The following is a 14,707-nucleotide window of genomic DNA, read 5'->3' as shown; positions in this document are numbered from 1 at the left end:
GTCCTCCCTTTAAATTATTATTGAAATTTTAGTTGTTCAATGCTCATTAGTCATTACAAAGCACAAAAAATCTCTACTCACAACATATCGAATAGAGAAATGCTTGGTATCCCACTGTCATCCTACTCCTACCCCACACTTATCTAAGTGGACCAATAATGTTGTTAAAAGAGAAATGCTTAGCTATACACTCTCATCTCACTCATATCTCACCCTTGTCTACATGAACCAATAATGTAAGAGATAGTAGAAAAAATGTAGTGGGACCTTAATTTTTTTGACAATATTATTGGTCCATGTAGACAAGGGTGTGATAGGAGTGGGATGAGAGTGTATAACCAAGCATTTCTCTTGTTAAAAAATCAGCACCCCAATACATTCTCTCTAATATCTCTTACACAATTGGTCCATGTAGACAATGGTGAGATATGAGTGGGATACTAAGCATTTCTCGAGAAATGCTTGGTGTCCCACTCCCATCCCACCATTGTCTAAGTGAACCAATAATGTTGTTTATAAATCAGGGTTCCACTACTCTTTTTAATATCTCTTACATTATTGGTCCACGTATACAATGGTGGGATGAGAGTGGGACACCAATCATTTCTCTATTCATTCCACCATTGTTTAAGTGGACCAATAATGTTGTTAAAAAATGAATCTCACTACACTCTCTCTAATATCTCTCACATTATTGGTCAATGTAGACAAGGGTGAGATACCAAACATTTCTCTATTGAACATTCTTATTATTTTCATTCTTTCCATTATTTCCAAGAATATAATGTTTAAAGTTGAAAAATGGGTTTTATTTAAGAGAATGCCTTTAATAGTATTTGATTCTCTTATTTAAGACTTATTACAAGAATAGAATGTTGAAGAATTAAATGATATTAATGCATTTTTTAATTACTTATTACTATAATTAAGGGCCTTAATTAAATAATATTGACTATAATTAAGCTTTCAAATATTTTGTTTTTGTACAAGTCATGTACAAATCAATTGTATTTTCCACCATTAAATATCTTTTGGTTATTTTTAGGATAGGTTCCATTTAGATTAATTTGCTAGGGATACTTTTGTTTGTTAATACTTTTTAGAAAAAAAAAAAAAAATAAAAAATTTGCTGCGATATAAAAGTGAAAGTTGTTTCGGTTTTTGTTAATATTTCTGTTTAAAAAAAACAAAAGATAAAAGGAAATCCAAAAACGGTTAGAATGAGTGGATTCAGGAAATCCAATTAAATCCAATTATCCGTTACTGTCTAGGAGTCTGCTAACCTTGTACGGGCTGAAGGCCTAAAAGTAGGATCGTGGTTCGTGTCAATGTCCCACTTTGTCTAGAAGACGTACGTAAGCCAACTAAAAAAACCAAACACCGTTATTAACACTTGGAAAGATAGTGGATTCGGAGCCCCACCCACTGCATGATGATCAGATCATCATCTGTCCATTCCGAAATTCACGCTCTGCCTCTATTGCTCATGCCGCTTTCCACTTTCCAATAAACACTCGACCCTCTTTTGCCCATATAAACCCCCTAGATTACCATAAATGGCAAACTTAAGCAGCTTCATCGTCTCCTTCCGCGCGTATGACACTCAAAGAGAGTACTGTTAGTTTGCGTTTGATTTATTGTTAATCATGCCAGCCGGAGGCTTTGCGGTGGCGCCGGCCGCCGTTGATACTTCAGCCGAGGCCAAGATTACTTTTATTGTTATCATTTCGTGCATAATGGCCGCCACAGGAGGCCTTATGTTCGGTTATGATGTGGGCATTTCAGGTATATATATATAAACAATTTGATCATCTAGATATATATCCTAATTAATCTATCTATTTTATTATCATGTTAATTTGTAACAAATAATATACAGGGGGAGTTACATCAATGCCATCTTTTCTGAAACAATTCTTCCCTGTGGTGTACAAGAGGACTCAGGAACCAGGACTCGACAGCAACTACTGCAAGTACGATAATCAAGGCCTGCAATTGTTCACGTCGTCTCTGTACCTCGCTGCTTTAACGGCGACTCTGTTTGCGTCCATCACTACCAGAAAGCTAGGCCGGAAACTAACCATGTTGATCGCCGGGATTTTCTTCATAATCGGAACGGTCCTTAATGCAGCAGCCCAAAGCCTCAGCATGCTCATTGCCGGCAGGTTATTACTTGGATGTGGTGTTGGTTTCGCTAATCAGGTCCTTTTCCTTTTACCATCCACAAATAGTTTATATATATATATATACTGGCCGGCCGGCTGATCATCTGATGAATTTCATGGTGTAACAGGCTGTGCCAGTCTTCCTTTCGGAGATTGCACCGACGAGAATTCGAGGAGCGCTTAACATATTGTTCCAGCTCAATGTCACCATTGGCATTCTTTTTGCAAACCTCATCAATTATGGCACCGCCAAGTATGTCTGACTGATCTCCTCTCATATAGCTTCATTGTACTGTACTTTACTGACTTTTACAAATTACATATATGGGTGGTTCTAATATTGCTGTTAACATTAATTATAAAATTAAATGGTTGAGATTTTGTTGCGAATAAATGAGATCCAATAAATTACAAAGAAATTAAGATGATCTTTTAGATATGTGATAAATATTGAAGTGATCGACAAAATATGAATTGTGTAAAATTACTTCGGAAACTTGTATCCTAATATTCTTTAACATCTAAAACAGATAAAAGAGTTATTTTGAGAAAGCTTTTTGGGATTGGAATTCACATCGATCAATTACTTTTTCGAAATTTTAGAAACATGAGAAACCCCATGTGGCATTCACTAGCACAATTAAGTGGCGTGGATTTCATACGAGGTCTTTCACTAACAATTTGAAAATGTAATTGCTGTGAATCTTTACCTCTCTTTTTGCATAGCTTTTTACTTTTTATTAAAACAGTAAAAATATCAACAAACAACTCAAAAATATTTCGACCTTTATGCCACATCAAAATATATATATATTTTAAAAAAAGGCACCCTCAAACAAATTTTGCCAATCAAAATCAAAATCATTTTAAGAGATGTCGACTTGGAATTTTTAAGAGATAATGGGATTTGTTGTTGACGATCACTAATCAAGTTTTTGTGCAATTAATAAACAGGATCAAAGGGGGATGGGGTTGGAGACTGTCGTTGGGGTTGGCTGGCATTCCGGCGCTTTTCCTTACCTTTGGGGCCATCATAGTGAGTGAGACTCCTAACAGCTTGATTGAGCGTGGACGCTTGGAAGAAGGAAAAGCTGTGCTTAAGAAGATTCGGGGCGTCGAAAATGTTGAACCAGAGTTTTTGGAGCTTGTTGAAGCTAGTCGTGTGGCCAAAGAAGTGAAGCACCCCTTCAGAAATATCATGATGAGGAAGAATCGCCCTCAACTCATCATCGCAGTTTGGATGCAGGTCAGTGTGATATTTACAGTATAATATGTCCCTATTTATAGGAGAATAATGATAAATGAGAATAATACAAATAGTCTTCAACTACAACTAATAATAGTCTAAGTGTGATTATATTGTAGCTTGGATTATTGAACTTTATAATAAACTTTAACAGTTGCAACATTTTAACTGAATTAATTTTTTTATGTTCTTTTCTTTGTATATATGTTTGAGACAGATCTTCCAACAATTCACTGGCATTAATGCAATCATGTTCTACGCTCCGGTTCTGTTCAACACCTTGGGATTTGGGAACGATGCTTCCCTTTACTCAGCTGTTATAACCGGAGCTGTCAATGTCCTCTCCACCCTTGTATCCGTCTACTCAGTCGACAAAATTGGTCGGCGCATGTTGTTGCTAGAAGCCGGTGTCCAGATGTTCCTCTCTCAGACATTCATCGCCGTGGTGCTAGGAGTGAAGGTTCACGATCACTACGACAGCCTTACAAGAGGCTACGCAATCCTCGTGGTGGTTCTTGTTTGCATGTTTGTGTCGTCCTTTGCATGGTCTTGGGGACCTCTCGGGTGGCTGATCCCTAGCGAGACATTCCCGCTGGAGACACGCTCGGCTGGGCAGAGCGTGACTGTCTTTGTCAACATGCTCTTCACTTTTGTCATAGCGCAATCTTTCCTCTCCATGCTCTGCCATTTCAAGTTCGGCATCTTCCTTTTCTTCTCCTCTTGGGTGCTTGTCATGTCGGTCTTCGTGACGTTTCTGCTTCCGGAGACCAAGAATGTCCCCATTGAAGAGATGACGGAGAAAGTCTGGAAACAACATTGGTTCTGGAAGAGATTCATGTATGACTATCACGAGGGAAATGTTATCAAAGGCGTGTCATCAAACTTGGAAATCTGACAATTTTTATTTACTCAATTCTAATTCAACAATTAGGGAGTTCACCTTAATTAATATTATGGTTTTTCTCTCTAGTTATATTATAACAATTGCGATAAACCTTCATTCTACTAAAGGATGCCCCCAATTTTTTTTTGTTGTTGTTGTTGTTGTTTTTTTTTTTTTAATTGAATAACGACAGGGTTATAAAGGTGGATGCTTCCCATTCTTGATACGTAAAGCAGAAAGAATAGGAGATTCAGTAAGAATGCTACCAAACACAAGGTGGGTAGCGGCCCATTTAGTTAAAATATGTGCCTGAAGATTAGCACTTAGCTTCTAGAAACCTTCGTAGCACTCTAGCTATGAAAGACAACAAGATCAAGTGTAATATCTGAAATTAAAGGAGCAAAATGTCAAAAGGAAAAAAGATGAGGCTGATTCACAACTACTATTACTAGAAGAGCATCTCCTTCAAGCAAAAAATCACCAGTACTCATAGAAGCAGCAAGCCAAGTAGCAAGAAATGCTACAAAAGTTTCACCAATGAGGACATCAAAGACATTTAGCTTTTGAGTCACTAGAAGAATGATGTTCCCAGAAGAATTATTAATCACAGTTACTGTCATAGCAAAATTATCACGGATGGCCACATCAAAATTTTCAATTTTCGTTAGTTGATTGGTTAACATGGAGACTTACCCTGTAATTTGAAAATCATTCATATCGATTTAGGTAAAACCACTCAAACAATCCTCCCCCCCCCCCCCCCCCCTTTTCCAACTTTTTTTATTTTATTTTTTATTTTTTAATTTGGTTTTTATTTTATTTCTTTGCACTTTGCGAAGTCCTTGCGGATAAAAAAAGAAAAAAGAGAAGTGGAGCTTGCAATTCCTGCTCTCCTCTAGTATTTGATAATAATAATATCCTGTTTGACCCCTTGTATCACTTTTTCTTTCTAGAAGATGATCATCATTGAACACATATTGCCAACGTGGTGCCAATCACTTTTCCTTTTTCGTTTTCTTCATAAATACTTTACCTTTTACGACTTGTACCGATTGATAAGAATAAACAGCTTCTTTTTTTTTTTTTTTCTTTTTTTTTTTTTTTTTTTTTTTTTTTTGAGGTATAAATAGCAGCACTTTAATTTGTTATGGTTGCTATATAATATAAGGTCAATGTAATATGAGATAGTATATATGCATTATACATCTTTCGTGTGCACAAAAGTAGATGACTTTAATTACGAATTATTTATATAAAATGATGGTGTTCATTTTTCTAAAACCTTCCCATTCTATACTAGAGGCGAAGACCTCTTGCTTTTGAGGAGGGTGAAGTAGCTCTTGACTGACTATATATATAGAGAGAGATTATTGCACCTCTAGATAAAGAATTTCTATATGCTTCGTAATTAAAGTATTGGGATTCTCCACAAATCTCTCTGCCAAGATTTGTGAAAAGTTTCATAGATCAAAATCTTTTCAAATTATTTCTTAAAATTTGAGAGAGGATTCGGACCGATGATTATGAGATACTACTTATGGAATACACTTAACCAGATAAGTGGTTGGACAACTCAATTTTTATTTGGTCAAATAGGTCCCATAAAAGGTTTATCACAATCGCATGTTCGAATTCTCTTAAATTCGAACAAATAATTTGAGAGAATTCCCTAATCCTCAATTGACCACCTACCCAAACAAAAAGTTAGGTTGCAAGAGCTATTACAATTGCCTACCCCATTTTAAGGATAAGTAATTATAGGAGATCTTCAAGGATTCCTGTCTGCCATCCAATAACAAAATTAGTTTATATGGTCAGACAATTAATGCTTGTAGTGTTTAAATGAAATTATGACAGCTAAATTAAGGCATATAATTAAAGGCTTAAACGTGGGTGCACTAATTTCTCAACTTGTAGGTCCTTCATTTGTTTAATTTTCATAAGATTTTTGTATTATCAAGTTAATACTTAATTTATTCCCCTGAAAAAAATATCTGAAACTGGGGTGGCGGGCTGGCGTGGCGGCCTAGGCTGGACCGATCCGATCCGATTCGTCACATATTGTGGGCATGAATTACGAAGTGAATAGTTCCCAAGTCCCAACCTTGGGGCTGCGAACTTTGCACACATGCCTAGTCTCCTTTTCTTCCGTTTTCTCGTGAACGCAAAAGATTCTTTTTCTATCTTATCCGAAAGAAAACGACCATAACTAAAAAACAAGGTCAATTTTGGTGCCTGGCCTCCAAGCCCCCACACGGGCAACACATATACTTAACGTCTCTCTCTGTCTCTCTGTGTTTGTGTATGCGTACGCGTTCCTAAATCCTGTGTGTTTGTGTGTCTGCCTGCCGTAATTGTCCGAGGAAGAAAGAGAATTCAGTCAACAGAGAAGATTTGCTGTTCATGTGGTCAAACAAAATAAAATATTAGTTAAAGGTTGAAACTTTCCGGCTATTTGAAATTAAAACGATCGTTGTTAAATTGAAGTTTTCATTTCTCTTTTTACATTTGTTTTCTTGGTCAATGTATTAAACCGCTAAATATTCGATAATGACGATAGCGAAACAAATCGTGAGTACGTAGAAGACGTCCGAGATACGGACCAAGAGGACAGTGATAGTGCTCTCTTTATTCTGTTCTAGATTCCAGTTATCTAGAAGTACAACTGATGATCACGTGTTCTAGGTGAAGTGTCACGTGTAAAACAAAGATCAAAAAGCATACGTTCAAAGCTGATGACGCTACCAATCTAATATCACCAGCATCCCATGTCCTAAAGAGCAATTATTTAATTTATAAGAGCATGCTCAACTTGCCTGGCTACGATTTTTTCACAAATAATAATAAAAAAAAGCTCCTAATATTTTAAGAGTATGTTTGGCTATACGATTTTGGACATTTTGAAACCGTTAAACCAAATACTTACCCTAATCATTTTTCAATCAACTAGCTAACATAATGCCCCTGGTTAAAAAAAAAAGAAAAAGTAAGGGCATCTTTGTATTATATTCAATTATACACGTGTTGAATTTTGGGTGGGATCATCAATTATACGAGCATAATTAGGGGTCCTCTTTAATTATGTCTGAAATTTTTGGTGGAGCACTAATCCTCCTTTTAATTAGAATTTGGTTGGATTTAAATTAAACCATGTAATAAGCAGGTAGAGTATGATGGGAAATTTGAATCGTATGAGCACATGAAGATCATATTATTTTTTGAGATTTTTTAAAGGTACGTACGTACATCAAAAGGTGGGGGGAACCTTTCTTTGATTATAGCGATGGGTTAATTAAAAGTAGCAGCATGTGGTTGGACCCGATCGACCACCAATAATACATTAAGAGTGTCGGTGTACAAACGTGAACTTGTACTTCACTACATCACCCATTTTCTTTTATTCATTTTATTGCTTAAGGTGTGCTGTAACAATTGAGGATGTGGACCTACGGATTGATGAAATTCTAGCTTAATTTTTTCATACCATGTATATATTTTCACATATAATTATTTCTTTTCCTTACCAACAAATTCCTTCTTTGGAAATATATCTATCCATTGTATGCTACCTTCTCAAAAATAATAGTTACCAACTTCCCATTTGATTTTTAGAAGGGTGATACGGGACAGAAATTAGTTATAAAGTACTGGTTTGTATCAATTAGATACAAACCACTGAAACCAGTCTAGTAAAGTGACATGTGTCTATCTTTTAGCATGTGAGAAACACATATTTTTTTAATAGTATATGTTTCTTACATTTTTTTTTAATAGCATTAATAAGAAAACATGTACTTCTCAGCTATCAAATTCTTTAGAAACATATGTCGCTTTATTAGATTGATTTATAGCTAATTGCTACAAACCAGTTTTTGTCCAGCAATACAAAGATATTTAATACAAATTAGGAAAAGATAGACGCTCCATTAGTCAATGAGGTATGGCTTTTATCAAATCACTTTCAAAAGTTATCAATTTACTTCTTAAAATTAAAATCGCTATCAAATAGATCATTTCGTCCACATTCCCTTATATTTTTAAATAGCTACTAGCCTGTCATATCAGAAGACAACACGTGTCTTGTTTAATACAAATATAAAATTCTATAAAAAAGAAACGAAAAGAAAAACAAATCTTTGGAGGTAGTTGGTCTACTCCTAAGAAATTCGAATTTTTTTTTTCTTCTTTTATATTTATATTTATAATTTCATGTTTTTTATATTTATATTAAATGGGAAACATCTATCATCTTCTAATTAGGTATGACGTGGTAGTACTGTTAAAAATAATATTAATAATAATAATAATAAAAATTAATAGAAGCCAGATGAAAAGATCTATTTGATAACTATTCTAATATATCCCATAGAGATATAATTGATGACTTTTAAGGAGACTTTTCTGTTTACAAATTAAGCAAGGAAAACACTTTCGAGGAGTCTCAAAGGGGTAGCTTAGGGTGCGTTTGGGATTACGATTTCATAAACAATAAGTGCGATTTTAAACCAAATCGCAGAACATAGATCGTTTGGGAACTGCGTTTTTAAAAATTGCGATTTGAAAACGCAGAAAATCTGCTTTTTCAAATCGCAGATAAGATGGTGCTTTTTTGAAAACGCAGAATTTTAAAAGGTAAATTCGCGATTTTAAAGGCTAAACTGTGATTTTACCAAACGCTTAACTGCGTTTTTAAAAATAACTTTTTTCAAATCGCACATTTTAAAATTGTTATTTTAAATCGCACTTTTTGAAATCGCAAACCTAAACGGACCCTTAATTGGCTGGAGACCACGCTTCATGAAGCGGAGGCCACTAGTTCGAATCTCCCTCCCCCTCTTATGTGGACATGTCAAAAAAAAAAAAACAAAAAAAAACAAAACAAAACCTTTCGAGGAGGAGATATTTTTATGCCATAATAGGATAATTAATAACGTACAATGGATGTAGCATTTGTACACGTCATATGGAAGTCACCCTGCTTCAATTTGATTATAATTGGCTTATCTAAACAGCCTTTAATACGAGAAATTAAGCAGGTCATACAGCTCGATCTGATCTTGCACGTATATATATATATATATATATCATCAAAATTGAAATCCTTCAAAAAAGAAAAAAAAAAAAAAAAAAAGATACCTTGCTTTTAAACTGGATTTATCTTTACCATTTTGCTTTGATTTTGGGCAGAGACTCTTTTTAATTTGTTTACTCATTAATTGTCCACATTTTCGTCGTGCTCCTAAAGCCACCAGTTTATCCAAATCGATCGGAGAAAAACTTCTTAAAACTAAAGTTATAAGCGTTGACTAGCCAGCCGACAAGTAAGAACACAGCCCATCGAAATAACCACGTGGAAAGATCCTGGCCGTGGTGCCCACTAACATGAAACAATATCATCCAATTACACCTCGTGCACTCCCTCTCCCACTTGTGTGTGAACTCCAAAAAGTTAAAAACCCTCCTCTCCATTGCCTATATAAGCACGCCCCTCCGGTCCTCATAATCAACACATATCATCCAAAAGGAGTCCCTTCTTCTTCTTCTTCATCTCCTTGTGCATACATTACGAGGAGACTTTCGTAAGAGATATCAGAGAGAGCTTTTGATATAACAATCATGCCTGCGGGAGGCTTCTCCGGTCCTAAGGGTGGAGGCACTGAATTCGAGGCCAAGATCACGCCCATCGTCATCATTTCATGCATTATGGCAGCCACGGGAGGCCTCATGTTCGGTTACGACGTCGGTGTTTCAGGTGCGTACGGGGTTAATTAATAAATCTCTTAGATCGATCTTCTTCACCTCCCTCTTTAATTCTTTGCATTTAATCGCTTCTTAATTATAATGATCTTTCTCTAAAGTTTTAACGTAGATGTTAAAATGTTTTCTGAAGAGATTTATGTTCTTCAAAGAATCAAAGGATAACGATTTTAGTTATGAATTGCTCAGCTCGCGTTCTGGAATCAATAGAGGGTCATCAAGTTTGGTGAACGTACTACTTAACTAAAAATAATAGAAAGGAAAACCTTTTGTTAAAAGGGTAAACTTTCAGGGTTGAATCTGTAAAATACAGAGAAAGAAAAAGTGAAAAATTGCTTCCTCCCGCTAAAGTGGGAGTGGATTTGCTCCCATAGGACAAGATTACCCTTTTGCTTTTCTTTAATTTGGCTTGAGCCTTTTTCGGTAACATGCAATTTTGTTCAAATATAAATATTTACTTTATAATTAACACACCGACTTATCTAATTATCTAAACTGATCATAAAAGAAAAACTTGTTAGAATTATAGTTAGAACAGGCCAGCCATCAAATAAAGAACCGGCCGGTACCCTCTCCAATATTTTTGTAAAAGGGCAAGATTTGCGCTTGGTTTTCATTAAGTAGAGAAGGGTACTTTAGGGACTTTTGTCTTAGCTAGACTGCCATCATCAAGGCGGTTGACCTGATTGTTCTTGCTTTTCAACTACAGCATGATGGTCAATGGCATCTCGTTGTAACGGAATCTGAACTGTGCAGCTAATTTTCAATTATTTGTAAAAATTTACGTTTCTACCCATTCCACTATGCATTATTTCTCATGTTTGTCCTTCCACTAATGTTAGTGAATTTTGATTTGATGCAGGTGGTGTTACATCCATGCCCTCCTTCCTGAAGAAATTTTTCCCGGTTGTTTACCGGAAGACTCTGAATGAAGAGGACAGCAATTACTGCAAATACGATAATCAAGGTCTTCAATTGTTCACATCATCGCTGTACCTAGCTGGTTTAACCTCAACGTTCTTCGCGTCCTTTACGACGAGAAAGCTAGGCCGGAAGCCAACCATGTTGATTGCCGGAGTTTTCTTCCTGTGCGGGACCGTCCTTAATGCCGCGGCGCAAGACCTTGCCATGCTCATTATTGGTAGGATCTTGCTTGGATGCGGAGTCGGTTTTGCTAATCAGGTTCGTTAATTATTTTTTTCAATGCTATTTACATTTACGAAATATATAGTATGAGTCACCGTGATGCAGTTTGCTAGTTATATATGAGTCAAAAAAGTCAAGGAAAAGAAATTAACCACGAAGAAGTCTTAATTAATCATCCACAAGATTTAATTTCTAACCCATTTTTTGCTTTATATTTACATATTCTTTGGCATCATTGATATCCGTTGTATATGTACGTGTGATATAGACTTGTTGATCCATGGATCTATTTCTGGCTTAGCGTCATTGGTAAAGATGAATTTGTTGGAATCATCCAGAGAAAGTCGACTAATAAATCAAAGTTCTTTTAAAAAGCCCTTTTTTCTACTTTCTATGCATGTGTCGAATAGCGTGATGCCTTGGACCCCCTTTTTTCTTCTTCCGACTTTCCTGTCCTTTGCTTGTGTGGCGTGCATTTTTGAATACTTTATCTTCTTCTTCTTATTATTAGTTTTTGAAATTAATTACAATTGGACCTTAATTAATTCCAAATTTTCAACAACCTTTCCCATATGTGTGAGGAGGTTGTAGCTAGCTAGCTGGTGTATGTAGTCGTAGATACATGTGATCCCAAGTTGATTTCGTACGACTTAATTGTATTTTAGAATTGAAAAAATGACAAAAGATTCGAAATCAACGTGTTTTTTAAATTATCGTAAGTTGTTGGACTAATTACGAATATCAATGTATATATGACGACAGGCGGTGCCACTGTTCCTTTCGGAGATTGCGCCCACAAGGATACGTGGAGGTTTGAACATTCTCTTTCAACTGAACATCACCATTGGCATTCTCTTCGCCAACCTCATCAATTACGGTACCAATAAGTAAGAGTCTCATTCTTACATTTTATATATATTCGTATATATTTTTATATTCAGTACAAAACAAGAAGAAGCTAGAAAAAAGTATCTTGGCCGGTGGTCCCAGATTTTTGAGGGTGACACTCTTATTGGTAGGAAAAGTGAACCAATTAATATATATATTATTGCTGACACGTACGTGCCTAGCTCTTTTTGATCACTTGGTTGTCAGTATTTGAAAAACAAACAAATCTGTTCATATTTGAAGGCTATTTTGACATGTCTTCCTCGGTCTCCTCGCCAAAAGGATTCATTTGACCATCGATGTTGACGATTCACCTGCAGATTGCAAATGCCTTGTTGTTAATAAATTGATTGCCAACTTTAAATAATAACAATAAATGAGTTGCCCACTTGTTAATGGACCTTTGTTTTGAACCCATATTCGGGTAAGGGAAAAGATTTATTCACTAGTAACGTATAACAACTGTATAACTCTAAGATATATTGGGGTAGGATCTAATGTGTGGGTTCTACCCAATATATTTTAGAGTTGTGCACTTGTTATACACTAATAGTATTTTTAGCATTATCCTTCGGGTAAAGGCCGGTCACTTGGATCTGTAATGTTTTAGCTGCCTAGCTGGCCTTTATTGTCCATAATTGTATGCAAATTTGTGGACAAGAACAACATATACAACAATTTGCTTTCATTTGTAGTGTTCACATATTCCCAAATTATATAGTAATGATATTGCTTTTTTCTTTTTATATGCTTTCAATAGAGGCTAATTTTTTTATCACTTTATTTCAATTATATAACAGTTTAGTCTATTAAATAATATTATTCTTTGCTACAAATATATTATTTTGAGATGCCTGCTTGGAGGAAATATTAGTAGTGATTTTATTATGTTTTGTCCAAAGTGGTGGCTTTTGTTGCTAATAGAATTGATATGATGCAACTGCAGAATCACAGGGGGATGGGGTTGGAGGCTGTCATTGGGTTTGGCCGGCGTTCCTGCAGGTCTCCTAACCTTGGGGGCTATCTTTGTGGTGGAAACTCCCAACAGTCTGATAGAGCGTGGTCGCTTGGAAGAAGGAAAGTCTGTGCTTAGAAGGATTCGGGGCACTGACAATATTGAACCCGAGTTTTTGGAGCTTGTTGAGGCGAGTCGTGTGGCTAAAGAAGTGAAGCACCCCTTCAGGAATCTCCTCAAGCGGAGGAATCGCCCCCAGCTCATCATTGCAGTAGCCTTGCAGATCTTCCAGCAATTCACCGGCATCAATGCAATCATGTTTTACGCTCCGGTTCTGTTTAACACCTTGGGATTTGGGAATGATGCTGCCCTTTACTCAGCCGTTATAACTGGAGCTGTTAATGTCGTCTCCACCGGTGTATCCATCTACTCAGTCGACAAATTGGGTCGTCGCATTCTCTTATTGGAAGCTGGCATCCAAATGTTCCTTGCTCAAGTGGCGATCGCAATCATTCTAGGACTTAAGCTTAAAGACGACCCTGCTCAGAGTACCCTTCCCAAAGGTCTTGCAATCCTAGTAGTTGTCTTTGTGTGCATGTTTGTGTCATCCTTTGCATGGTCTTGGGGACCTCTCGGGTGGCTGATCCCAAGTGAGACATTCCCGCTGGAGACTCGCTCGGCAGGGCAGAGTGTGACAGTGTGTGTCAACTTGCTCTTCACTTTTGTTATTGCGCAGGCCTTCCTCTCTATGCTCTGCCATTTCAAGTATGGCATCTTCCTTTTCTTCTCTGGCTGGGTTTTCATCATGTCATTTTTTGTGCTGTTTCTGCTCCCGGAGACCAAAAATATCCCTATTGAAGAGATGACAGAGAGGGTGTGGAAGCAACACTGGCTTTGGAAGAGATTTATGGATGACCGCGAAGGTGGAGGAGCTGTTTTCAATGGTACTGATGAAAAGAAAATTGGGCACACGAATGGATTTGATCCTTCTTCTCAGTTGTAAGCTTGATATACTAGGAACATAGACATTGGCCGGACAATATAAGATAAGTAGATAATGTGTCGCAGTGTCAAAGTTCATTGCTTTTTATTTTTATATTTATATTTGTAGTTATTTTTGAGTTCATTGACATGCTTTATTAGAGGATTCCTTCCCTTATTATGCGGTTCAATCAGCCTAATTAAATTTAGTCATGTGAACAAAAAAATAAAATAAAAATTTAAAAATTAACAAGAACCTTAAGTGAATGGTCAGGCCACCACTTAAGGTGGTCGGCCACTGCTCAATAGAATTATCCGCCACCAAGGGTGGGGTTATGATTGGGGAAGGCCGATGATCACCCCCTCGGCTTTGAAGCAATGATCATGTGTGCAATTGCTAAAACTAACCGTACCAATATTAATTGCAATATAAATCTAACATATGCATAAAAATAAAAAGTTAGTACATTGTCAGATCGATGTTCATAAAATTCTCCATAAACCCTTAATTGTTACCACGATTTGATACACATGGCCGTGTAACTTCCAATCGTAAAGTGTGTAGAGCAAGTTTATATTTCGATCTACTTCTCTCTTGTAGAAAACATATGATCCAAACAATCATGTTAAAAATCACATTCATTTCACATTTATTTCATTAGGTTAACGTGATAGTACTCATCGAT

General features: G+C 36.4%; 2 protein-coding genes across 2 annotated transcripts; both read left to right on the top strand.

Annotated features, from left to right (window-relative positions):
- Positions 1–1,578: 1,578 nt before the first annotated feature.
- Positions 1,579–4,341, top strand: LOC133858946 (sugar transport protein 13-like). The gene is made up of 5 exons (XM_062294393.1): positions 1,579–1,785; positions 1,880–2,202; positions 2,294–2,418; positions 3,120–3,411; positions 3,629–4,341. Exons 1-5 carry the CDS (start codon positions 1,647–1,649, stop codon positions 4,304–4,306), a joined length of 1,557 nt encoding a protein of 518 aa, XP_062150377.1. The 5' UTR covers positions 1,579–1,646; the 3' UTR covers positions 4,307–4,341.
- Positions 4,342–9,792: 5,451 nt separating this feature from the next.
- Positions 9,793–14,166, top strand: LOC133882368 (sugar transport protein 13-like). The gene is made up of 4 exons (XM_062321520.1): positions 9,793–10,046; positions 10,914–11,233; positions 11,960–12,084; positions 13,032–14,166. The coding sequence occupies exons 1-4, from the start codon at positions 9,911–9,913 to the stop codon at positions 14,041–14,043; spliced, it is 1,593 nt and encodes a 530-aa protein (XP_062177504.1). The 5' UTR covers positions 9,793–9,910; the 3' UTR covers positions 14,044–14,166.
- Positions 14,167–14,707: the final 541 nt, after the last annotated feature.

The sequence above is a fragment of the Alnus glutinosa genome, chromosome 1 (genome assembly GCF_958979055.1).
Source record: "Alnus glutinosa chromosome 1, dhAlnGlut1.1, whole genome shotgun sequence".
In the NCBI taxonomy this organism is placed as follows: domain Eukaryota; kingdom Viridiplantae; phylum Streptophyta; class Magnoliopsida; order Fagales; family Betulaceae; genus Alnus; species Alnus glutinosa.
This window is presented reverse-complemented; position numbering and strand designations above follow the sequence as displayed.

Coding starts and splice junctions, on each gene's coding strand:
- LOC133882368 (XM_062321520.1), top strand. CDS start 9,911: ATGCCTGCGGGAGGCTTCTCCGGTCCTAAGGGTGGAGGCACTGAATTC. Junction 10,047..10,913: donor TTACGACGTCGGTGTTTCAG/GTGCGTACGGGG, acceptor GATTTGATGCAG/GTGGTGTTACATCCATGCCC. Junction 11,234..11,959: donor GAGTCGGTTTTGCTAATCAG/GTTCGTTAATTA, acceptor ATATGACGACAG/GCGGTGCCACTGTTCCTTTC.
- LOC133858946 (XM_062294393.1), top strand. CDS start 1,647: ATGCCAGCCGGAGGCTTTGCGGTGGCGCCGGCCGCCGTTGATACTTCA. Junction 1,786..1,879: donor TTATGATGTGGGCATTTCAG/GTATATATATAT, acceptor AATAATATACAG/GGGGAGTTACATCAATGCCA. Junction 2,419..3,119: donor ATCAATTATGGCACCGCCAA/GTATGTCTGACT, acceptor ATTAATAAACAG/GATCAAAGGGGGATGGGGTT.